At 39.0% G+C, this 26,203-nt stretch overlaps 2 protein-coding genes across 4 annotated transcripts in view; one reads left to right on the top strand and one right to left on the bottom strand.

Annotated features, from left to right (window-relative positions):
- The window catches only part of JARID2 (jumonji and AT-rich interaction domain containing 2), a 227,607-nt gene extending 222,609 nt beyond the window's left edge, over positions 1-4,998 (top strand). For both annotated transcript variants that reach the window (XM_080338858.1, XM_080338860.1), the window contains exons 17-18: positions 846-953; positions 3,062-4,998. In XM_080338858.1, the coding sequence (XP_080194984.1) occupies positions 846-953; positions 3,062-3,238 (285 nt within the window). In that variant the 3' untranslated portion in view covers positions 3,239-4,998. The remainder of the gene's footprint in view (positions 1-845; positions 954-3,061) is intronic.
- Positions 4,999-5,686: 688 nt separating this feature from the next.
- DTNBP1 (dystrobrevin binding protein 1) overlaps positions 5,687-26,203 on the bottom strand; it is a 72,867-nt gene continuing 52,350 nt past the window's right edge. For both annotated transcript variants that reach the window (XM_080340361.1, XM_080340362.1), the window contains exons 8-10: positions 12,016-12,171; positions 10,030-10,173; positions 5,687-6,573 (exon numbers count right to left, since the gene is read on the bottom strand). In XM_080340361.1, coding sequence (XP_080196487.1) covers positions 6,326-6,573; positions 10,030-10,173; positions 12,016-12,171 — 548 coding nt within the window. In that variant the 3' untranslated portion in view covers positions 5,687-6,325. The remainder of the gene's footprint in view (positions 6,574-10,029; positions 10,174-12,015; positions 12,172-26,203) is intronic.

The raw sequence follows: 26,203 nt of genomic DNA, 5'->3' as shown, positions 1-26,203 counted from the left end.
TGTTAGGTTTTTGATGGAAATACAATGTAAGGATTAAATGATCAGATGTAGCTGTTTCCTTCCCTAGGACAGAACATGCTCAGTTTATACATCTTCAGGCCAGTGTTTGAGTGGCACTAGTTTGAAGTAACTTTAAAATGACTTTGGGTTTTTTGGTGTGTTTTTTTTTTTAATAAACAACAACCAAACAACAACAACAAACCCAAAGCAAAACCACAAAAAGAGCAAAACCAAAAAAAACCAACCAACCAAAAACCTCTTCATTCTGGTCCATTTGCTCTCAAGTAAGTGTAATCAAGGGAGGGATTTTTTTTTCTTGTCGCTCTTACCAGTAGTAAGGGACAAGAAATCCACTTGGTTGTCAAATTCCAAGTGGAATGTGTAGGCTTGACAGGTGGCCAGCTGAGCAAATGTGACCTCTGCTGAAAGTGACAGTCACTGAGGAATCCTGTGGCTAGACTTCTGATCTTATCCTTATCCACGACAGCATTTAAAGTAATGGGAAACAGCTGTTTTCAGGAAATCTTTAGGCTACATATTAGATGCCACTAAAGCTTTATGCATATATCATTATTTGGATTTGGTCTTCATTACTATTGTTTTCTTTTTAAATTCTATGTGTTTGCCAACATTAGCACTCAAAAAGGGATATGTCCTTTCTTCTTCTTACACATTCTGGAACATGTCAAAATGTGTAAGGCTTTTTGCTTATGCCTCTTTTCACTAACTTGAAATAAAATACAGCATTAATAATTCACACAATATTTCAATACTCTGTGTAAACCATGGCTGCAATTTGGAGCTCACTGACTTCTTTCCCCCACCGCCTCTGCATTTTTATATAGGTTGTACAGGAGAATGAAAACGTTGTCTTCTGCTTGGAGTGTGCCCTGCGGCACGTGGAAAAACAGAAGTCTTGTCGGGGACTGAAAATGATGTACCGTTACGATGAGGTCTGTACCATACAGCTTTGTGATGCTGGTCAGCTGTGATACTGAAAAACTGGGGAGTAGACTTGACTCTGCTTTTTGTCCTACCGAGACCTCGGGAGACTGTGCTTGGGGTTTTTTTTTTGGTGTGGGAAGAGAGTACTTTATTAAGATCTAAGTAAAAGAAATGGAGGGAAACATTATTACAAAGATAGAACCTGAAGCGTAAACTGCATCAATGTGTGTTATGGAACAGAGAAACTATTTAGTGCTTTGGGATGCTGTAGAACGTGGGTCTGTGCTTTGGTTCAGTTATGGTAACTGCTGTACTTTGGGATAACTTCTGTCTCTTGATAAATGAAAGTTCACGCTGACTTATTCCTGTCCTGCCTGAACCTTCTTTGAAGCAAATGTGTAGAGTCCTTGTAGCTGAGAGGCCCAGAAATGGCTTCAAGCAAATGTGACAGTGAGTAATCACAGCACTCAAGTTGTTGCTGTAGGACTGTGCCTGGGCTCCGGGCTAAAGCCACACTGGGGTACAGTCCTGTCACGCCTCGTCCCCTGCCCTGTGAGCCCCCCTTCTCCACGCTGCACGAGGGGATGGCTGGGGAATAGAGGCCCGCTCCCCGGGCATTTTAGTGTTAACCCGAACAAAATCAGCTCTTGGGATCAGTGCTCATACAAGTAGCTTTTTGAGATGGGTGTTTCAGCAGTTTCTTATGTATGCGCTTAGAGGTAGGGGGAAAAACCCCAAAATGTCGAAGTAGGAGGAGGATCACGCCCTTGCAGCCCTGTTCATTTTTAGTAGTAGGTTCTCTTGTGGTATCAGGTGCTGTAGATGAAAAACAAGTACAACCCGCGAAGCCAAGACAACAGTGACGCTGCCGCCATAATGTGATAAACAGTAAAGAGTTTAAGGGAGTTACTCAGAAATTTTAATGTATTTCTCTTATTCTTGAGATTATTTAGTCCCTTATATCCTGTGTTTTCACACATCTGTTGACTGTTGTGGTTTTCAAAGCCACTCTTTCCAGCAGCATGACGTACAATAATTATTTCTCCTGGGTTTTATGATTGCAAAGTAGATGTTATAGGCTGTGCTGGGTAAGGCAAGAAAACCTCAGCTTCAGTACTGAATGATTTTTTCCAAATGTAAAAAAACTGTGATGAAGTTTCTACATTTCTGAAACTGCATGCCTGGTTATTGTTACAGAATTTTTTTTTTGAGGGCTGTGAATGGGGAGAGAGAAAACTTGTGTGTCAAATGCCTTTTGTTAAATCTGTTTAACCGTTAGGGTAGGCTTAATTAAGAACCTCTTTCAACTTTGCACAAAAATAACTTCCTAACCTTCTCACTAGGATGAGAGAGCCAGTTCAGAAAACTCTTCCACACAAACCCCCCAACTTGATTGAGTCCCCGAATGCAGTGGAATTAGCGTGGCCTTGTAGCCAAGACACTTTGATGTGCAGTTCAGAGACTCCTGTCTTGGGCCCATCATCATCATGCCAGGGACCTGCAGACCTTTTCCTGAGTGGCAGCACAGCAACGCACTCTAAGTGTGGGCGCAGAGCATTAAAAGAGATCCTAAAGAGCATTAAACAGAAGTAGCATCCTGTGACCAAGGATACCCATGTCACAAAGAAGTGGAATCTTTTTCTTCAATTTCAAAGACAAATTTAGCAAATAGTAAATGATAAGCAATGTAACTGTGGATGTAAATTTATGGCATCTGTAACCTTGTTTAGCAGTGGGTTTTAAGTTGTATCTGCAGGACACTTTTGACATTACTAAAGTGACCTTGCAGCCCAGCTTCTTTATTCTTGCTTGGTGGCCAGAGCTCAGACCTTTCTACTTCTGCTGATTCCTGGCTTTAAGTTTGCGGGGGGGGAAGTTTCAGCCAGGGCAGTATTTGGGATACCACACAGTACTTTTTACCAAACTCCTGGTTGTGAATAAGTAGTATATGAGCCAAGGTTCTGCATAGTTTGCAAATATATATTCTTCCCCCCCCCCGCCTCCAGTTAGGTACTTTCAGTTAGAAAGGCAGCAGTACATCTCTGTCCATCAGAAGTGACTGAAGAAAGAGCAGATGCTAATTTGTGTTTTCTTTTTTTCCCCGCTTCTTGACCAGGAACAAATAATCAGTCTAGTCAATCAAATCTGTGGAAAAGTATCTGGTAAAAATGGCAGCATTGAGAACTGTATCAGCAAGCCTACACCAAAAAGAGGACCTCGTAAGAGAGCGACAGTTGACGTGCCATCATCTAGGCTTTCATCCTCCAGTTCATCCAAAAGTGCTTCAAGTTAATCCTGAAGATGCCAACACTCTCATTTTGTCAATTTATATATATTTTTTGTAATTATTATACCATAGTTTGGAGTACTTGCTGTAGAATACAAGCTGTCTTTGCACTAGCTCTAAAGAAGATTTTCTTCTGGTTTTAGAGAACTAATTTTGTTTTAGCATTAAACTGTTGAATTTTTTTTGTACTTAGGATAGATAGATACAGCAGTCTGATTTTTTTTTAAACTGCCGTATGTTCACTGTTTGAAAACCGGCAAGGGGCTGATAAAAGATTAATTTGTATTGTCCCTGTGGCTGAAAAAAATAAAAAAAGGCCTTTTTGGTAACTAGGAAAAAAGGCTTTTAACCCATTTTTTTAATAGGTTAAAGTTTGATGTGTTTTCTAATTTGTTCTCCAGTCATGTGAGCAGATTTTTCTAGAGAGAAAAGGGATAGGAGACAAAAACTTGAAAGAAATTGCTTTCCTTTGGCTGTCTTTTATTCTGTCACAGCAAGATGAGTTTTGTAATTTTTTAAATTGGAGAATACACACTTTCTTTGGGAGGTTATGGCAGCTGAAGATGGACTTTGTTTCTTAACTGTAGGCAAACGGAGGAGATTTGGAGTATGTTCTCTTTTACCAGCACATCACTATGCATCTGTTTTGAGGGGGAAAAATAATTTAAAAAAAAAGAAAAAAAAGAAAAAAAAAAGGAGGAAAAAAGACTGCCTGCCTTGAGGAGTCACGGGAGGGAAAACTGTGCCTGATTTCATTAGGAAATCCATTCTGTTCTTTTTTGGTGCTGTTGGCTACTTTATCAAAAACCCTTCAATAGCATCCTTTACAAAAAGTGAAAAAAAGAAAAAAAAAGAAAAAAGTGATTGAAGCCATAAGTGCTTCTTTTGTCATAGACGTGCAATCTTTCTAACATTCCATTTCCATTCCACTGCTGTTTTTCACACCTTTACACAGTCGAGCATTAATTTTTGTTTTGAATTTCTTTCATTATTTGATCACATTTAGAGCCACTAGCAGGTCTGCATCTTTCTTTTGAATGTGAAAATGCATTTGCTTTCACCTTGTCTATTTTTTCTCTTCATGTTGTAACAAAAAAAACCTTCATACCTTTTGTACATATGCCTGTAAATTTTTTTAAATACTTGAGCCTTTTCTTGGGGTGGGGGGAGGGACGGCGAAGAGACGAGATGAAGAAAAGCCTTACGTTTCACTTTCTTCATCGGTTGGATTGGATGCTTACAGGGTTTTTCTTGTAACATTTATAAGTGCTGCTTACATCACTGAACAACAACAAAAAATAATAATGGAGTAGCTGTTGCCCTTTTCTGGTTGTGTGTACAGTATGTGTGGAATAAAAAAGGGAAAATGTTTTCACAAACTGTTTTGTTTCGTAATTGAATTCAACAATACCGTAGCTACCCATATTGCACTGAGCTTGCCAGTGGTGACTGTCAGGAAAGTCCTATAATACAATTTGTTGGTTGTTGTTGCAGAAGACTGAACTGTTTTGGAATATTTAACAATAACATAAACAGAGTCAAGTGTTTTCAAATGTGGTTGTCTGGTTTTTATGGCCTTGCTGTGTACTTTTTCCCTCTTGACAGTAAACTTCTGACTATGGCTTACAGTTTGACATTTAATTTATTAGCGCTGCTCTGCTCTCTTTCCTTGTAAGGAAAGACTTCATGTTGTTTATTGCCAGTTGTTTTGTTTACTTTCCAGGTTTGTACTACAAGGTTTAATAAAAAACCAAAACTTTTTTGGACATTTTGTCTGTCTTCTGGAAAGTGAGTAAAATGAGCCCCTTAAAGAACAGTTGCTTTCAAGAGATGCCTTGTTAAATAGTCAATATCTGATTGCAGGGCAGGGGAGCCTCCAGCTTTGATTTCCTAGCAAGGGGTGAGGAAGCACTTGGGTAAGAGGAGACAGGGTGCATCCTGAAGGAAAGGCAGCAGGAGGTGCCTCCTTCCCAAGCCCTGGCTGTGTCAGGACAGGACTGTGGAAGGGATTTACATCACAGCTCATCCTTTTACTCACGCTGTTTCTGATTACATTCCTTCCCTCCGTGCATGAAGAGCAGGAGCCAGGAGCCTTCTCAAAGGAGAGCAGATGCCTGCAAATAGAGTGTGAGACTTGACAAGAAACAGGTGTTAGACATGTTCAGACCTCAACTGTAGAGAGAAGAATGACTGCAGCAAAAAAAGGCAGTAAGATGATGATGACTATAGATCATAAGGTTTATAACATGTATGCACTTAATTTATAATTCATTTAGGTTTATTTCCCTTAAATTGCTGGCTTGCATCAGTGTAGTCAAACAGATGTTAACACAGAAAAATAAATTACACTGGTGCTCAGCATAAATAACGTTTGTGGGGTTTTTTTCTGATTGCTGAGTCTCCTCTATTCACTGTCACGGATAAAATATTTGGGCAAGCAAGTAAAAGACGTGGTTGGGATAGAAATACTTTATTTTATCTCAAAAGAGGAGTAAGTTTATACAATGCTAAGATATCTACTCCATGTGGAGTGTAACATTTCAATACGCATCTCTCCTCCTTTTCATTTCTTTTTCTTAACACCTATGATAACTAAGTTGGTCCTGAATAAGAGGTGTGAGAGAGTAGACACTGCTGCATGAGCAGACAAAGGCCGTAGGCAGACAGTAGGTAGTAAAGTAGAAAATAAGTTTTCATTTTGGTTTGGATCCTAAATCTCCAGTTGCAGCAGCCGAAAACATGCAAGGAACAATTTGGGTTCAGTATTACACACCAAGATTTCCAATCAGCCGTTTAAAGGTTAGTGGTCAAAGTAACTTCTATCTTTGCCCTTGAATTCTCTTATACATAGTATATACAACAGTTTTACTGCTCCCCTGAGCCCCAAGATTACTGTTTAAAGTGTGTGTGCTTTAGGCTTTTTTTTTTTAAAAAAGAAACCTCCACATGACTGGCAATTTTGTAAAAAGGCTGTATTACTAAGTAAAAAGGTCTGGCTGTTACGCTTGATTAGCGAATTGTTACACAGGCAAGCTCTTCATTCACGTGTTCATTCATTCAGGCGTCATTCTTAAAGGATATGGTTTTTAAGATTCAAATAGTTTGAGAGTCACTTTCATCACTAACATCTGAAGCAGCCTTCCTTTCAGCTACCACAGCAAGGGCAGTGTCCACTTGAACTTCCTCTTCATCGGACTGAACAACCGGAGACTCTCCTTCACTTGCGTCTTGGCTGGCAGAGTCGGTACAGGTTGATGACAGAGAAGACAGCTTCTGTCGTAATTCGGACTGGCTCGGGACCTGGAGGCTTATCTCATTCACGTAGGTGCTGGAGTCCGGCCCTTAGAGTTGGGAAAAGAACAACAACAACAATCAAGCTGCGGCTCAGCAAGTGGTTTGAGAAGTTAGTATATTAACCGGGCTCAGTGCTGGTTCATGAGCTGCATTCAGGCTGGTTTGCTTCTTTTGCAAAATACTGTAAAAACCCTCCCAGAACGCAAAGCTTCCTTTTGGCTTTTCTGACTTTGATCTCCAATATAAGCCAGAGGCTGGCTTTAATCGGTTTCTGATGGGGTGTGTGTCCCTCATTTGTTGTAGTATGCTAATGCTTGAGATCAAGTAAGGTAAGACTGCCGGAGTACTAGGTCCCTGCCTGCTAAGAGACATAGCTGATGTCCAGTTTCCTAACTTAACTCTGATAAAAGTCCATTCAGACTTCAGCATGTGCTGAGAATAAGCACCAACAGGAAAATCCTCCAGACAAACTCTGTCCAACAGAACAACATGAATAAACCTGGGTGAAATGAAAAGAACCCACACATTACCTGGGAGATAGGTAATAAAGTAATTTCTAGTTTTGACTAAAAATCAAGACACAGAAGAAAAACAAGTTCTTGTACGCAGCGTGCAAGCATTCCTCTGGTAAAGCTGTATCATCGCTCAAGTGCACACAGATGGCATTTTAAGACTACGCTTCCTCCATGTCCTATGTAAAAAGTCTTCTAAGCAAGTTCAGTGTAATGGTGTTTGCTTGTAGTTTGAGTGTTCAGATTTCAAAATTATCTTAGGTCGTCTTCCCCGAGACTTTCTGGCAGTAAATAAGAACAAAAAATCCAAACACTCTTTCTATGTGATCTGCCAAGTAAAACCCTTTTTTCTTTCTGTTATACCTAGCAAGTGTTTCCTCATGGTTAGGGCACCCAAATTCAGCACCTTAGTGACACAGTACTCTTAAAAATCCTAAGAGATTTTGTAACAACTTTAATTCTAAAAAAATTTCAAGAGGGCTGGGTGGAAATGAGCTTGATCACTACACCTCAACTCTGCTAGGGCTGTTTGCAGAGCAGTTCACACAACGTTTCCCCGGTCCTCATAGTCTCATCAAGTATCCGAATTAAATTTTATCAAGGAATCAGTCATAACAGCATCTGCAGGCAGCAGAAGCTGCTTGTACAAGGCACTTGCTCAGACACATTTCTTGCCCTGACTAACTGCAATCTTAAATTCTGGACCTAAACTTTGGCGGCATGTAGCCCATTGTTTTAGCCTCTCTGGGACCCAGATACTCCAGTGGCAAACGTGCCCTCAAGCAGGTTAAACACCACTTGTTAAACATCTGGTACAACATTCACAACTCTGACAGCTGACCAGCCTGCCTGGATTGAAAACACGCTGCCCCTCTGACCAGTGGTGTCAGGCCAGCATGTCCAGCAGGTCCACCAAGTTGCTTCTTCAAACTGGACATGAATGGGCACTGAACACAAGCCATACTGGGAAGATGTTTTTAAAGACACCTGTCTTTATATTGTGCACACCAGCATGCATTAGACTAATTTACACAATGCACAGAGAGGAGTTTTCCGGAGTAGCAGAGGCGAGTAAATATTTCAGTTCGAGTTATTGACTCTTACGAGATGTTTGAAAACTGATGCCCATAAGCTGGCAAAATTTACAGCAAGACAAATTTGAAAATATTTTAATGTCTTGAGTCAATTTTCATTTTTACCAGTTACTAAAATAACTTACCTGTATTCTGTGGTGTTCAGTAAAATTGCCAAACAAATCTTGCCCTGACCACCCCAGTTTTCCACTGATGGCAAAATGAGGAGTTACCTTTAAACCATCTCATTTTTTCTGAGAATGAAGACTATTGTATATTGGGCTTGAAACTAGGGTGTAAGGTCCTTAAAGCGAGCACAAAAATCCCTTCTAATTCAGAGGGAAATTAATCCTTTGGCACCACAACAGTAAGACTGACAAGGCTGTTGCATTGTAGTAGTAGTAACTGTAGAGGAGTAAGTCCTGCTGCAAGCCCATCCAGCCTCTGCGTTAAGGTTACAGTGCTGGAGCATTACAGCACCAGCACATTATATGACAGCGTAGGTGCACATATATAATAACTACATATATGCTATCTATCCACAGGCACTGTAATACTTACATTTCAGCACAAAATAAATTTTACTTTTTTTTTTTGAAGGCTTGTAAGTTTTACATCTATTTAGGAAAAAACAACCACACTTCGTAGTTTCTACACTTCCTTAGATAATCCAGTTACAGTGTCTGTGCTAAGACACAAAGCTGCTTGGTCGGACATCTGCCAAAGACCCAGCAAGGGAAAAACCGTCCTAGATTCTGTAACTAATTGTGTGCTCAAACAACAACCAACTTTAATAATGCAGGAATTTATGTGTATCCAAAACCAGCCATATGAATTTAGTTTTTGCAAAAAAACCCCACAAAAACCTTTAGTAGTCAAGTGTGCCTTGACTACTTACCCTAAGCTTTTCAGTGTTCACAGTGGGTAATAATCACCTCTACATAGGGAGGAAGAAAATTACTCCAGGATATTATAAACATTTTTCTTTACGTATCCTAAAATATAGAATTGGATTTAAAGTATGCTATTTCTTCACTGTAAGTACTTTTATAAAAATATTTCAACTTTTATTTTCAAAATAAATCAAATGTACATGTAAAGGAGCTTCATCATCTCCCCCAAGAAAACTCATTTGGCTCTTCTGGGATAAGGCATTTTAGTACTAAAGTTTTTAATTAAGAAAGCATGCTTCCCTGCTGGATAAAGTATCCTGTATTACTAATTCCCTGCTTTAAGTCAATCCCTCATCATGCTGCAACATTCCAAAATGTAAATCTGGTTTTGTTCCTCAGAACACGTAAGCAAAACTTTGGATTAAGATTAATTTAATCCAATTTAACTAATATTACTAGTTGTAAGAAGGCTACATGAAAGAGCTTCAGTATCAGAATCACTATTCAGAAGCTTCCAGAACCTTACCATGTTCTGTATATGAACTGCTGGGTTGAACTGTGTCTTTGAATACTTCTTGCTGAAGATCTTACACTATACAATTAGTCCAAGTTTACTTCAAAATACCAAAATGCTGGACAAACTTTAAGAAAGCAGTCTTAAAACCAAAAAACTAATTACCGCAAACTTTCTGTTGATGTTTGTTAAAACGTCCTCTATTAACTTCATATTGAAAAAAACTGCACCTTAAAAGCAGTATGTAACACCTATTCATACTGTGACAAACGTAACATGGAGCTGCAGCCACTAGATTCAAAAAAGAGAAAGTCCAGAAATATCAAGTACTTTTGTAGCAAGCGCTCTTGTACTCCAACCAAATCTTAATGTTTTGAAAACCACTAACGAAAAATATTCAATCTACATAAAGTGTAGCATTTTATGAGATAATATCATCCATTACAAATCAGAGCAATTCTGGTGATTTATCACTTTGTCTCTAAGCACACTGTCATTACTAGCATCATACCCAGCATAGGAGAAAGCATATTATTGTCTTCGCCTCCCGAGTCCAAAAAGACATCAAGTGCTTCTTGGTCAGACATGTCCATTAGGTCCATCTGCTCCAGCATGTCCACATTCACCTCCATGGAAGACATGCTCCCAATCGGTTCTGTAGTAAAAACAGGGCAATGAGCAAACTGACAATCAGCTACAGGATGTTATTACCCTATAAAGGCTTCAATAGCTGCTGTAATTGTGTGCATTAGTAATAATTAAACTGAGTATGGAAGGAGCACACCCACGGGAGCTGCTCAGCAGCAATCTCAGCCCAAATCCAAGAGTGCTCTGGGCAATCTTTGTCCTGAAACTAATGTGCATTAGTATTCTTGTAAAACAAAACATTTTTAGCAACAATATTTAGAGCAATAGCATTGTCTGAAATATGCTAGGATGGGGCTCAGGGGGAAAGACTGAAACTTTCCATTTTGTAACACTCCAATTCTCTCAACTAGAAGTCTTTTTAGAGAAGAACAAAGACATTTAAACACACAACCACGAAATGTCAATACACAAAGGGACATGAACATTCAGAAATGAGGATTAATGTTAACAGAGAGCAGCCATTCTTCTTCCCCATTCAATCAATCAGCCTAATAAACAGCAGTCATATATAAAGCCTAGGCTGATGCCCAATATCTTCTCTCAGCATGGAGATTTCACATTATTAATTACTCAAGCAAACTACTTATTATTGTCGATATTATATCAACAATTCACAGGGGAATTAAACACTTAGAAGAGCATCTTCTTCCTTGAACAACCAAGCATACAAACATAACAAGTTCAGGGGTGCTCTGATTTAAGTCCAGTTACTGCATGTATATCATCAAATATTACAATAAAGAGTTCAGTGGTTTATCTAAATTTAATAATTACACTATTAAAAGCCTCTACATGTGAACTGAGACAAAATCCTATAATTTGATTTTTTTGGTTTTGTTTTGTTTCTCCCCCAAATATAATACAGTTGCAGGATCAAATATTCCATTAAAACAGTTTCTTTGACATATATTATACTGCAAAGCTGAGGCTCAGAAAGTCAGGCATGCTCACCTTCTAACACGGACACATATCCAGTACTAACCAGCCAGTCACAATGCCCACTCATAGCCTAAGTGGTTCTGGGGACGCAAACTCAATTCCTTCCTAGAGCAAAGGATTTTAAAACTGACCTCTCCCACTTCTCAGAAGGCTCAGAAGTCCTACCAATCAATCTAGAGCCTCTTGCAGAAAAGCATTTATAGCATTTCATGCAGAAAAATGGAAACCCTGGACTGTATTCCCTGCTCCGACATCACAAATGATGGCAGAACTGGTCCTGGAAGAGGGACAGAACCTCTATTTTTTCCTGCCGCATGAGTGATGTAATCTCCTGCTTGTTTTCTTACTGGTCCTACAGTCCCTGCATTTTGGCCCAACAGATGGATACCACCCACAGAAGTGTCTGTGTCTGTGGCATCCTCCTGCTTTAACTAGTCAGGAGATGCCAGACTTGAGTCATGTCATAAAAAAGGAGAGAGCTTAATCTAATCTCCCATGTCCTAATCACATACTCTGCATGTTGCAGAGAAATGGAAACAGCTACTGCCTGGCAACTGTTTTGAAATACAATGCTGAGCTTTCATCTGGACTTTTAGAATTTTTCTGAGGCCCTTCCTGCCAGGTGACAATCCCAACCTTTGGAACTCCAGTGGACAGAAGCAGCCACCTCCATCCATATCTTTATAGACATGGATGCATTCTTCAGCTGCAGAGGAAAGTGGTGTTCCAGGTGTACTTCAGTGCTTTGCATTTCTAAAGTTGTCCAGGTCCCCTGGAACCCAAAGCTTGTTTAAAAAGCTTATCCAAAGCATCAGTTGTGAGTGTTAAAACTGCTGTTGACTCTGACCCCTCAACAACGTTCTGCAAGTTGTGAGTTTGTTGATTACACAGAAGGTATTTTAAAACTTGCCTCGTCTCTCTGCTATCTGCAAGTATCCTGTAGAAAGGTATTGCTCCATGTCCTGCTGGAAGGCTTCTTCGAAGAACTTCTGACGTTCCTTTAGCTTCATCTGCTGGGTGTGCTCCATATCCAAAACCTTCTGTGCATGTTCAGCATCTAGCTCAGCTGAGCGTGAAACAAACAAACAAATAAAACATGGCATGTGTATCCCCCTGACTCAGAATTTAAAAGCTACTGAATCAGTTCAATACTGACAGACTGTTACTACAGACGGTTAACACAGGCTGTTATAAAAGAAGGCTTCTGCACTTTGCAATTATACTTTAAAACAGAGAATACTATATTAAGCAGCATAACCTTTGCATCAAAGTGATGTCATAAGCATTCATCTCAAGGCGAGATACAGATTTCTTGAAGTGCAGAAATGCAACACCTGAAAGCACTGTCCATCAATAACCATAATTTCAGAATTCTGCCAAATAAAAAAGCTATCAGGTTTCTGCTATCATATGTACCCAACAGGCATGAAAGTAATGCTTTTACTTTGAATACTGCAACACATTTCTAACACAAGTGGAAATATATATACACATACAAATGCACACAAATACGTGTGTGCGTGCACGTGCGTGTGAGATTCTGGTTTTGTCCGCCTACAGAGTGACTGGAAAAATCCTTTGAAGAACGCCCTACCCGTAGCGCGGGTACATATCCACAGGAGCTGTGCAGGCAGCCTGAGCCGACGGGAGGTAGGTAAACAGCACTGGTTTCAGTGACACCACCACACAGTCATTAATGCTAATACACAGGGTCTTCTCTGTATACAGCAACAAAGAATGTGCCAGAAGACGATGATGATACCGACACATAAATAAAGCCGATCCAACTGCCATGAGCTACTAACATGACACGAAGCAGAAAGGGCCAGGTCATACAGCTTGTACTGACATACAGCGACAACCAAATATGCTTATACATATCTATGTTGGGTCTCTAGAACTCCCTCTTTCCTCCTACAGCAAAAGAAATATTAGATTGAATAGCATTAGAAGAACTCCTTCCCTCCCATTTTGCTCTACAGGAGTCGCTGCCTGCCCAGAGGATGCACAAAGAAAAGAATCATGCTCTTTAGTGAAGAATAACATCTTCCAGAACAATAAAAAGACATGGTAGCTATTGAAATGCTAATTCTAGCCAGACCACTATTAGAATATGCTTTAGAAAAAAAAAGAAAATGCTTTTTAGGAGGAATATATCAACTGCAACCCTTCCTCTCAGAGTTCTCTGTTCATTTTTCTAAATTGGCCTCACGAGCTCTCCGCTTACAATAAAAAAAAGAATCTGCCAGCTGAGCTGCTGATGGAAAGGATGGGGGCGGCAGGAAAAGCTGCTGCTCTGGGCTGTGCTACCCATTAGGGGAAGCTCCAACACATACTGCTGGGTTAAAAACTGTCCGCGCTTTCAACCTGCAGACAGACACAGCTGGAATATGGCATCCATACGGATAAAAGCTGAAAGAGCGTATGGTTTTCTAAGACAAGCCTCATGTCAGTCTTCCAGGGAAAATGTTACATTAATGATATTTCACAAAAAGGAAATTCATTAGAAGCGTTTACCATCATGGAGATTATTATCCTAATGCAGAACATGTCTTATTAAACCAAGCAAAAACATCAGAGAGCAGTAATTCACTTGCTTGCCGGCATCAAAGTCACGGATCATATACAGAAGCAACTGAGCCATGATAGTTGCCGAAAGGAGCCACGAAAATAGACTGACACACCAAATGCCCATTAAAACGTCAGTAAATAAGCTGAAATATTTTTTTTCTTGAAGCAGATTTCAGAAGTATACATCCGTGTATAATAAGGAAAGCATTTTCCTTTAAGTCAACATGTCTTTATTATCAGTTCCACTGTGGGGTACGATGACTGTGTTCCTTGGAGCAAGTCCCTTACTACAGTCTTGAATGATGAGCAATTATTAATATTATTATGTATGATGCAGAAATGCTATTCAATTGTAATAATAAAAGCCAGCGGCTCTCACTGACAACACAAATTTCCTGACTTTCTCAGAATATATTCTGACAGTTTTGCACTCTATATTGGCAGTTCAGCATATTTTTAACCCCAAGTCAGAGACAGCATCTAAGTAACATCTGAGACTGATACAACTTTTTACTTAACACTGCACTCTGTTTTTTCCTTTTGCCTAAATGTTCTGCTAACTATTGAAATGGTCACTGGCCAAAGCTAAACAGTAACAACCGCCTGCTGTGCTGACATGTTCTAAAGAAACTCCAAATATGCCAGCTGAAGAGTTGTCATAGGCTTGTTCTCCAAAGTCACTTCGAGAGAATAAACATCGGGAGCCTTGCTGCACGATTTCACGCTCTGTCAGGTATAATAAAAGTTGCTTGGCTAAGCAAAACCAAACTGCTACCTTTGGGGTTTCTGTTTGTTGCCAAGAAATGCTAAGGATGCCTAGATGAAACTAACTGTCAAACATGAAACCACAGAAATCAGGAGTATTGTTTCTTTCACAATGCTATTCAGAATTACGTTTTCCATCATCTGAGTGTAGTTTTACATGTTTATAAAACAATGAATAGAGCCAGCACCAATAGAGTTGTAAGACAAAAGTATCAGCCACATACCATCATAACTGTGCACGTCCACATATGAATTCTTCCCAGAATGCAAAGAGACCTGACAAACTACTATTGCATTTTCCCTTTCACTGTAAAATTGTACCTTTGAATTAGTAACTGCACCTATTTCTCAATTGAACTGCTGTGCACATCAAAAAAAAAGGCAGATAGACTACACAGAAAATGCTAATTCACAATTAGATGCAGACGTACTGGAGTTGCCATGATAACCCAAACAAAAGGCGACTTCAACTCTCCACCAGCAATGACTTCTAAGAGAACAGAACTAAAAGTAGGCAAGTATTTCTCAAAAAACTGGAAACTCAAGCACTGTTACACAGCCTTCTGCACCATCCCTGGGGGCAGCCCCACGGCCAACCCACAGCACAACCTCCAGGCGGCCTCTGCCCAAGCCCAAGTGGCAGCGCTTGTCCACAAAACTTCCCATTTGCTACAAACCTCATTTTCTCCAGCACTGCAGAAAAACACACTCTCCCTGGCCTTGCACTCACTACACAGGAGCTGGAGCACAGAAGTCGGCTCTGCCCTGGAACCAGCCACCCCAGGCTGAACCAGCCCTTGGGTACTTGCACCCCCACCGAGATGCTACGCTGCCCTTGCCTCCCCCGGCCAGGGGAGGGTTTAGCAGGAGGTTTCAGGGGATGCCTCTACTTCTGCAAATACCTCAGTGGGAGAAAAAGCTACAGGCATCATCTGCTTCTGCCCCTGTGGAACCTGCCTGTGCCAGTTAATGTGACTGGGAAGCTGTGCCAGCTAATACCACTCATTAAAAGGACTGCCCTGTGCTCTTAAAGGTCAATGAAAAAGAAAGAAGGGAAAAAAAAACCAAAAACACCAAAAAACACCCCAAAACAAAAAAAAAAAAACAAAAAAACCCACAAAAAAACCAACAAAACAAAACAAAACAAAAAAAACAAAAACGAAAAAAAAACCAAACCATACCACAGTGCCCAGAGTGCAGTCCTTAATGCATTGATTTTTCCTATAGGTGTTCTATCCCTCAGCTATTTTTTAAAAAGGAGGGTGGGTAGAGAATTAAAAGCAAATAAACAAACAAACAAACAAAGCAAACAAAAAATCCCCACCATATAGTGTGCAAATAGGCCAAAGACCTAGAAATCAAGACAAGAGTAGCAGTACAGTATCATTATTTAGTACAATGTCCATGTTTTCACATCTTAATTATCATTTCTGGTCTCTTTCTGTAGCCAGAAGTTGTGATACACTGTATTCCTATTACTAGATTAATTAAAGCTATGACCACAAGACAGATGATTGCTTAATGACTTTATACAATATTTTTACTTACGAATGAACCCTATTTCTAGGATAACCTCCCCCAGTATCTTAAGTGTTTGAACTAGACACTAGAAGAATCCAAATTCCAAAGGAACAAATTACAATAGCTTATAACCATATACCTCAAGTATAAAGGACATTTTTTCTGATATAATTCATATGCCTGACATTTCCTACAAATTAAAATTGTGTACAGTCAAGTTTCTATCCTACCGACAAACTAAGGAACCATTTCATACTTCAATCTAAAACATTTTCCAGTTATACAAAACAGATTTGTATGGCTACAAATAAATCAAATTAGAAGAATGACTAAAAAAAAATAACCAGCAGCTGAAAACATTTGTTGTTTAGATTGCCTAATGCATCCCTTAAACCTAACATGAAAGTGAAAGATGTCAAATTGTCCAAATGGATGGTGTTTTGGTGCTTTCATACTGTTATACAATCAGTTTATTTTCCTTTAATTTATCATGTTACTTTATAGTTGTCATGTGAACTGGAATCCATAAGTGTATCTGTTCTGAAGAGGGAAGGACACAGTAATATGAAAACCAGAGGTTAGACTAAATGCTCTTTTTTCCCCCCTTCTATAGTTCATCTGTTTTTTGTAGACTCATTCAACCAGACCATAAAACATAGGCAAGTATTCTTCTCAGGGATTTTTGCTTTCACTAAAGATATCAGATTCTCAAGCAGCCTTTCACTGAACTCACTCCAGGTTTTTTGATGTTTCTCCTGCACTTGGGGTCCCAAAAGTGGACACACTATCTAAATATGGTTCAAAGAGTGTGGAGTAGGGAGGATAATCCCTTCCTTCCCTTGATCTCCTGGCCACATTTGCACCCTCAGGGCCTTTCTGCAGGGCTGCTCCTGTTGCAGGGGCTCCTCCTGCCTGGCACAGGGTTTCGCATTCATACCTGTTGAGTTTTGCAATTCTTCTGCCAGCCCACTTCTCCAGCATCTCTAGATCCCTCTGGATGGCAGCTCTGCCCTTGCTGTATTGACAGATCCCCCCAATTTGGTGTCATCTGCAAACTCTGTGAGAATGCCTTCCACCACCTCCCCCGGGAAAGACCAGCCCCCCGGCAGAGTGTGACCCATTAACCGCTACCCTTGAAGCCAACCAGTTATTTATCCATCTTGTTGCCCATCCATCCAGACTGTAACAGCATAATCTGGTCACAAGAATATGTGGGAGACAGCTAAAACCTATTAGTAAACTGCCTATTCACTAAACAACTGAAAGTCTTCAAAACCCAGAATGATAAAAACATAAAAACAGACAACGGAAGAAAGAGACAGCCAAGTAACTTTTCAAGCACATTATAACTTAGTAACTTATACTTGCATCTGTCTCATTATATACCCTTTTAAGTAAAAATATCAAAGCAACACAAGACACCAGGGAGCACTTCAAAGAATGCAGTTTTTCTCAAAAATGTTTAAATTATTCTTGACAGAATTTAGAATACACTTTGAGAATATGAAGGAGGAAGTTCAGAGCACTCTTGAACTATACTTTGCTGAGAAGTAGGGAAGCTTGGCAAAACTTGAAGACAACTTATATGTGAATTAGATGCAAGGTCTTTCCCCCAAATAGGAGTGAAAACAAAACAAGTGAAAACTACAAGATTTAATTGGTTTAAAACTCTGACTTAACAGACTCTTTACAAAGTAAAAAAAATAAAATAATTAAAAATCAATAAGCATATTCAAATAAATACAATTTAAAAACTTAAGTCCTGATTGACTAGAACACAAACTCAGGGTTTCACTGGACTTTGGTGACAGGGCAAGTGTCGGATTTTGCACCTGGGACACGGCAACCCTGGCTGTACATACAGACTGGGGGGCGGGATGCTGGAGAGCAGCTCTACAGAGAGGGGTCTGGGGATTCTGGTTGGCGGCAAGTTGAACATGAGCCAATAGTGCGCCCTGGCAGACAAGAGGGCAACCACGTCCTGGGGTGCATCAAGCACAGCATTGCCAGCCGGGCCAGGGAGGTGATTGTCCCGCTCTGCTCTGCACTGGTGCGGCCTCACCTGGAGCACTGTGTGCAGCTCTGGGTGTGACAGGATAAAAAGGATATAAAGCTACTGAAGGGTGTCCAGAGGAGGGACACAAAGTTGGTGAAGGGTTTGGAGGGGAAGCCATATGAGGAGCAGCTGAAGTCACTGGGTTTGTTCAGCCTGGAGAAGAGGAGACTGAGGGGAGACCTCATGGGGCTGCAGCTTCCTCACAAGGGGAGGAGGAGGGGCAGGTGCTGGTCTCTTCTCTCTGGTGACCAGTGACAGAACCCGAGGGAATGTCAGGAAGATGTGCCAGGGAGGTTTAGGTTGGACATGAGGAAAAGGCTCTTCCCCAAGAGGGTGGTGGAGCACTGGAACAGGCTCCCCAGGGAGGTGTCACGGCCCCAAGCCTGACAGTGTTCAAGAAGAGACTGGACAAGCCCTCAGACACATGGTGTGACCTGTGGGGTTGTCCTGTGCAGGGACAGGAGCTGGACTCGATGATCCTTGTGGGGCCCTTCCAACTCAGGACATTCTGATTCTGTGACAGAAAAATCATCTCTGCTGGAAAAAAAACATACCTCATTCCAAATGAAATTTGTCTGACAACTCTCTAAGGCCTGCATTTTCATGAAGAGATATTTTACTAAAATTAAGATTACTGAAAGTATTTCTTTCAAAATATTCCATAAAAACCAGTCATTAAAAATTACTGTATGTATTCCTTGATAATTTCTAACTATTTTTTAATAGATTTCATCACAATATGAAAACTTCAATTAGTCCAGAAATAATCTAGTCAAGAGGAAAAGCAGAGGTTTTACCAGTGCCCAATAGGCAGTTTCAACAAGTTGGCTTATCTTGGAAAGTCCCTTTAAACAAGCAAATTGTTTACTTGAGATCCTTGAAAAATACAGAATAAGCCTAAATAAATATCAGAATAACCTACTGAAAATATATGCCCATGTACGCCAAGATTCCAGTTACTAAAGCAGCACCTGGAGGAAGAAGCAGCTTCCGACCAACATGACAGGAAACACAGCTTGGAGCAAGGCTTCCACGTAACTCCAAATGTTATCTGGTACCAGGAAATCTTTGCAATTAGGAGATACTAAAAATATGCTCCACCAAACAGCAAATGCATGGATTGGGTTCTAAAAATGTAAATACATCTAGGATTAAAATAAAAGAACCACACAAACTTTATAATCGTATGCCTCACAGTGTGTGAAAAGAATATTAGAGCTTGATAGAATCAGGATCTTTTAGGTCAGCTAAATAAAAGGTTAATGCATTTACATTTATTTTACTTCCACAGTTTCCTTCAGCTTTTTCAAAGCCTTAGAAATATCATAATTTACAAAGCAGACCAGTGGCTTGCTACTGTAGATAAGAATACATCCGAGCTACAGACAGACTCCACCCAGTTAGAGTTTTTAAACAGTTAATACAGTCCACACTGTAACTAATTTAGGGGTTCAAACAAGCCTAGAACATCCAAGGATGTTTCTAAAAGCCTAAATCCTTCCTTGCCCAACTGTACTTTTTCGCAACAAACTAAACAGAACACCTTACATAGCAGCTATATTGCACATTAAATTCTTTCAATTGCTTTTACCTTTCTCTGCAAGCTTAAAAATACAGCAGGCTGCAAGGTGGTCCACAGCAGCATAATGGACTCTCAGTTTTGAACTAGATCTACCGTGGTTCAGAAGCATTAAGAATGCTTTTGGCCATTTTATTTCTCATAAAAAACATCCTGAAACCTGAGCATATTTGCCTACTTCTTGAATTTTTTAAATTAAGAGCAGACAAATCTTCACGCCTGCAAATGTGCTAATGAGGAACAATTTTAGACTTGTTTTAATTGGTTTTAACTACAGTCAAAATCATCATGGATATACTGTTTTACAGCACATTAGGGTTTTTTTCCACACTTGCTTCAGTATTTTCCTACCTTCAGATGTGCAAATGCATGTCTTGCAAAGTATGGTAATGCTACAGCAAAAGCTTTAGGGGAGGAATGATCTCCTCCAGGCCCATACTTGACTGCTTCTGGGTTAAGAAATCCATAATCCACCATTGCCCAGTTTCCTGGTTCAACTTCATTTATGGTCCCAAGACCACTGAGTAACAATATCTGTCTTTCTATTATAGAGGACAGGATTCAGCAACGTGACTTCAGTGGGATGCGAATACCACAAACTCTCAGCTTGCATCAGGACAGCCCCTGTTAGGAAGGGAGTCTTCTAACACCCCATTTCCTCCTTTAGTCAGATTTCTATCCAAGTGAAAGAGAAGAAAAGGTGACAAGGGAAGGATAACATTAAGCTGAACCTCACTAGTAAGGAACTTAAGTCGAAAATAAAGAAAATGACAAGCATCTGAGCTCACGTGCTTGTTTCCTGTCTCCCTATAAATCCACCATGTATAGTACTGTAAGAACAATGATTCTGTTAGTAAGATGGAAAGTATTTATTTTCACTATGAATAAACCTGACAATGTCACATGTATCTTCAGTACATACAGGTTTATTTGTGAAGACAATCTGGTTTTAAAAATCTAGCCATACACTATAGAAAAATACTATTACGGAAATTGTACTTGCAAACAATTCAAATGACTCAGCACTAGTCTACCATCATGAAAATCTGTATTTAATACATGAACTTTCCAATTACTGTTTTTTCTGTCTCAACTCAAAATACTTATTTTCAAATGGAAAAACTAATCAATAGCAAACCTAAACCCAAAGTACTTAAAATAGGAACCACAGCATTGCAGTATTCTAATTCAGGTTTGTGCAAGTCCATGAAAATGTCCCAAATAAGATGAATAACATCCCATCATCCAAGTACAAACATTTTAATTACTATTTTCCGTTCTGAAAAGATAGCTGCCTTTGCTTTGCAACTGGAAGGCTCTCAAAGACAGGAAAACGGCTTCTGCTACTACAAAAACAGTGCTAATCTTAACGTATGCACAACTCTGAGATATTTGCCTTCCAGATCAAATTATGTGCATCTGTAGATACATAAATAAATGATGAGATGCTGTTTTGCTGTCATGACACATTGTGCACATGTAGAAAACATGGGTTCCACAACATGGCAAATCAGTCAGCAGGTATCAACTTGTCCTTAAGAATAAGACCAAGCCCTAAACTCTTGCTTTGGTGAAACTATTTTTCACCCAAACTATAAGCAGAACAATGCCACTCAGGGCTTAACTAAATCTTGCCTCAAAAATGTGAAGGTGAACTGAAGGTGTGTTCTTTCTTACTAAAACATAATGAGGGTTAATACTCCATATATTGTTTTCAGAATAACCAGTTTTCTGATCGGAACATGCAATGTATTACTCCCTCTCCAGAGGGAGAGATAGAGCTGCCAAAGAGTCCTACAGGCTTCAGAGCCAAAAGGAATGAGCTGCGCATTCATAGTCTCTGTATAGTTCAGTGTGACTTACTTTACATTGACAGTGACATATTTTAGACTTGAAAAGAGGGTTTTTTTGTTGGTGGTGTTTTGGTTTTGTTTGTTTTGTAAGATAAAGTTTGGAAAAAGTCTTAGGCCAATATAAGCAATGATTGCTCAATCAGAAACAGAAAAGGAAAAACCCCAACTTTCACAAAAAATTACGCAAAGAGAATGCAATTTATTTTCATATCTCTTCCACATGGTAAGGCATTTGGTATGCATTATGTAAAACACATTCAATAACAGATATGCTTTACAAATGCACAACAAATAACACTGTACTCTGAGGAAACTTCTACGTCCATCAGAACTCTTAAAACATTTTTATCCAATAGTGAAGGAAACCATTTTGCAAACTGAAATTTTGCTTGAAACATTTGATGCTGGAAACCATTCAAGATCATGAGTCTTCTCTCATCTGAATTGGTCATCAAACTAAAGTTCTGAAAGCACAAAGCCTGCGAGTGTTACTGCAATCAACTGCAAGATCTATTTCTTGGTTATCAACTGTGGTCTTCTGTTCATGCTTAAGAACATTATGGCCTGGTTACTAAGATTTAAATATGGCTTTTAATAGAGCCTAAATGTCACATTTAAACACGCAGCAAATATATCCCTTATTTCCACAAAACTAGATTCTCTGTCCAAAGACACACATGAGGTACTTATGCTAAAACATGCACATCTAAATGTTTGGAGTGGGGTCAATCATTCTGAAAGGGCCAGGGATTAACTACAAAAGGCATGAAACAGGAGAAAGCATTGGGATTTTTTTTTACAATTTCTTTCTAAGTATAACAGGTGAAGGATTCTGCAAATTAAACCTGTATGTTCAAGTAGTCAGAACTGCAGGACCACCAGCGAAACTGCTCTCTTCCTCCTGCAGAAGCCTACATGCTTACAATGTCAAAATTTCCCCATGCACTAATATTTTAAGAAGACCACAAGCAAATCATTATATCAGTACCACACACAGAATATTTGAAGTATTTATATTTTCTTGGCAACTCAGTCTATTTCCTCTTCCATTTCTGTCAAAACTTCTACAATACAAGCAAAAAAAATGCTATCAATTCGTCCTATTACTACTGGTTTTACTTCTTCATTCTTAGAAGTTGACAAGAATAAGGACCATTAGATTACAAATCCAGTCCAGCTCAAAACTGTTCACTTAATGTCCCCAAACAAATCTCAGCACAGACCACCTTTAGAAATCCTAGTGGTGACTAAACATTTATTATGTTCGATATGATCAGCAAAACCAGACCTGAAGTACCATTCACTCCAATAAACCAGCATCCAGGAGCACGCAAATAGTTTCTACAAAATATTCTACAAAATAACACGTGAGGGGACTTAACTGGCTAACAGACACACAAACTATCAGTTATGACAGATTGGCTTATTTTAAAAATCTCTATTCTCAAATGCAAACCAAAGATACCATCACTTTTCTTAAAACTGAACATGTAACAATGCTATTTACTAGTAAGTTAATTTGGAATGTTAGCAATAGCTTGTGTTTTTCAGACTTTTCATACTACTGTGAGAGAGATCTCTCCAAAGTACATGATAATATTCTCTTACAAAAGTGTTCAATTAGTGGGTTGCTTTTAAATTCAGCCAAACAGATAGTAACAACTATACAGGCACAATAAAAGACAACAACACCACAAAATCATACTACATTTCAAAGAGAAAATTGTGTCTGAATATAAAAAAAAAAATACATTTTCAGAATATATTACTATATTTTCACAGTTAAAATTCCTCATTTTCTGTGAAAATGAGGAAACAGGGCATCTTATGATAAGTGCAGGAATACACATCAGTGTGTTTTTTTTCCACTGAACATTTTTTATTTTTAAAAACAAAATAGTTTATGTGAAAGAGAGAAACAATTTAGTTAGGATACGGATTGTGATTCAGAGGTAAGGCAATTTTCAGTATATCAGTTCTAAAGAAAGGATATTGTGTTTAAAATTTTTAATTAAACACTTTAAGCTTTATTCCATGCAGCCAGCGTTGATATACTCAAAACCATTCCACTTGCTACTTAATTCTATTTTTTTACAGAATAATAAGTGGTCTAGAGCTCAATAATAACAGATTTTAACACAAAAAGCAGCCCAGACTTGGAACTGCTCCAGCAGTTCCAACTTGAAAAATACTGTCTTCAAATTGCTCAGTTTTAAGAATAAAATTATTTTGATGATCTAGATTTTTTTTTCTTTTTTTTCTTTAAGATTAATCTCTTTTGGAGAAAAAACAGAGTCCTGAAAGATGATCAGCACTTACTGGCTTGCTGACTTATTTGTGTCCATCTTCTAGCAGAATTGTTCTAAATTCTTCAAACTTACATCTTTAAATACTGAAGGTAAAATAAAGGTCATCTTTATATACAGTGTCAAAGCACTTACATAATTTTACTGGTAACTCATTACAGTTCTCATGACTTCGCCATGTCTATTTTTTTAAAAGCATTGAAGGAAAAACCTTTAAGAGCAACCTATACTATACAAGCAGATGAGAAGCAAACCAAAGCCCTACCTTCCTTGCAGTTTGTAAACCACGGCAGAAGAGTGTGGCTGGGTTTACTTTTTTGTTCTGTTCAACCCCGAGAAATGTCTCATGCTTTAGATCTTCCAAGATTTTAGTATTCCATATAGTAGCTAATATTTGCTACTAACAGTAAGGCAAGCTACCAGGTCACACAACATATTGGTAGCTTTCAAATTTTTACTCTGACTTTAAAGAATAAGCATGGTAAAAACTTGAAAGACGACCAGAATAAACTAGTGCATCAACATTGGTAACATCAAGGTGGAACATCACTCACCCAAAAGACAAACCTGATTTCATGGTACTAGATCAAATTGGCACCAAAAGGAGCACTGGTGGTTGCACACAAAAATAACTCTTGCGGGCCAAACAGTTTTGGTGGGTTTTTTTTTAGTTTTGTGGGGGTTTTTTGTTTGTTTTGTTTATTTGTTTGGTTTTGTTTGTTTGTTTTGGTTTGTTTTTTTAAGAGGATCAGCCCTCATCTGCCCTCCTGCAGCTGGCATAGAACTGACATCATGTGTAAAACCATATTGTCAGCTTCAGCTAAACCAATAATGGCAACTGAGTTCACTCAAAACTATTTTTGCAGTTTTGCCATTATTTATCAGTAGCAGCATAAGGCATTACACAACACATTGTAATTTTAATTTGTGCTCATATTGGCTTAGTTTGCAGTAACAGATAAATTGATTTATAAAGTTTCCTGTTCAAATTAAACTGATTTAAATGACTGCAACATCAATTTTGCAAGTACTGTATTAGGTTGGTTTAAAAATATCGTGCAAAAACTAGCAGGTCTTTTCTCATGTGTGCAAGATCTAAAATCTTAATACCTTTAGATTAATAGATTAATTTAATTAAGATTAATGGATTAATTTATTGGGATTAAACACAGCTAGACACGCTTCACTGGTTAACATAACTAAGTCATCCATATCCTCATAAAAAGAGTGTATTTAACAGCTAAGACTTTTTCCTTATTTGATGTTCACAGTTTTACACCTGTTTCTTATTAGGAGAAATCATTATCACTAAAGCAGTATAGGACTTTAGGTCGATCAGTTGCTTAGCCCAAGACCTCAACACATATACATATATAAAATGACGAAAAGAGAGACACCCACATAGCAAACCAGGGAGAGGATGGAGCAGATGCGTGATGTTACTAATGCATCAGCAGAGTGCTAAACAAGGGAGAAATATGAAAGAAAAGGAGATACAAAGAGTAATGAAGATGGGGCAGGGGTGGAGGGGAAGGGCAACTGACAACTCGGATTGCTGAACAGAGCTAATAAATAAGATATGATCTTTTACTCTGGATTTCTCCAGTCTGGTAGAGATTAAATAAATTGTGAGGAGAAAAACGATACTAACCAAGAGAAAGAAATTTAAAACGGAGGCACATATTGAAACCAAACACCAAGAACAAAAAGCCACTGCAATAAAACTGGCTGTTACCAAAGAGATACGCATTACTCTGCCAGACAAAAACCTAGAGAGTGTAGGGACAATTACGAGTGAGAAAGCGCATCCTGTGTGACCACCAATGACTAAACCCTATGCCTACAGCAAGAATGAACTGACAGATGACACCAAGGATACAGTATCTTATTCAAGCAAATAAAGAAAATTCACCTAAAGGATGCCTAGACATCAAAGTGACAGTGAGGAGTGAATAAGAGCAGAAATTCAGGAAGCTGATAAAAGCACGGACAAGGGGGAAGGGAAGAAAGAAGGGGGCTGACTGAAGAGGGAAGTCAATGTAATTAGGGTTGTGGAACCTGTAAAATTTGCTTCCTGTGAGATCATCCCTTTCAACACAGGCAGCTTTACAAAATTTGTCTCTTACTGTCTCCCCCTCACCTTTTTTTTTTTTTTTCCAGTGCACAGATGCTAGGTAGGTCTTCAATATCTCTTGCCACATTCTGGGACAATGGGCATTAATTTGTGCCTGTGCTGCACTACAGAATGAAATGAGGAATTAATTCCCCTGACAAGTGTATTAATCAACATCTGCCATTTGTATGTGCTTTAAAAACATTAATCTTTAGGCCAACTAAAAATACAGAATACTTAATTTATATTCTTCTCTCTATCTCCTGAATATGTATAAAGCCCTCCTAATTTAATTTTTAATTTTATTCTTTAGAATATTTTAGTAGTAATTAGT

This window comes from Nesoenas mayeri (genome assembly GCF_963082525.1).
Source record: "Nesoenas mayeri genome assembly, chromosome: 2".
NCBI lineage: Eukaryota > Metazoa > Chordata > Aves > Columbiformes > Columbidae > Nesoenas > Nesoenas mayeri.
This window is presented reverse-complemented; position numbering and strand designations above follow the sequence as displayed.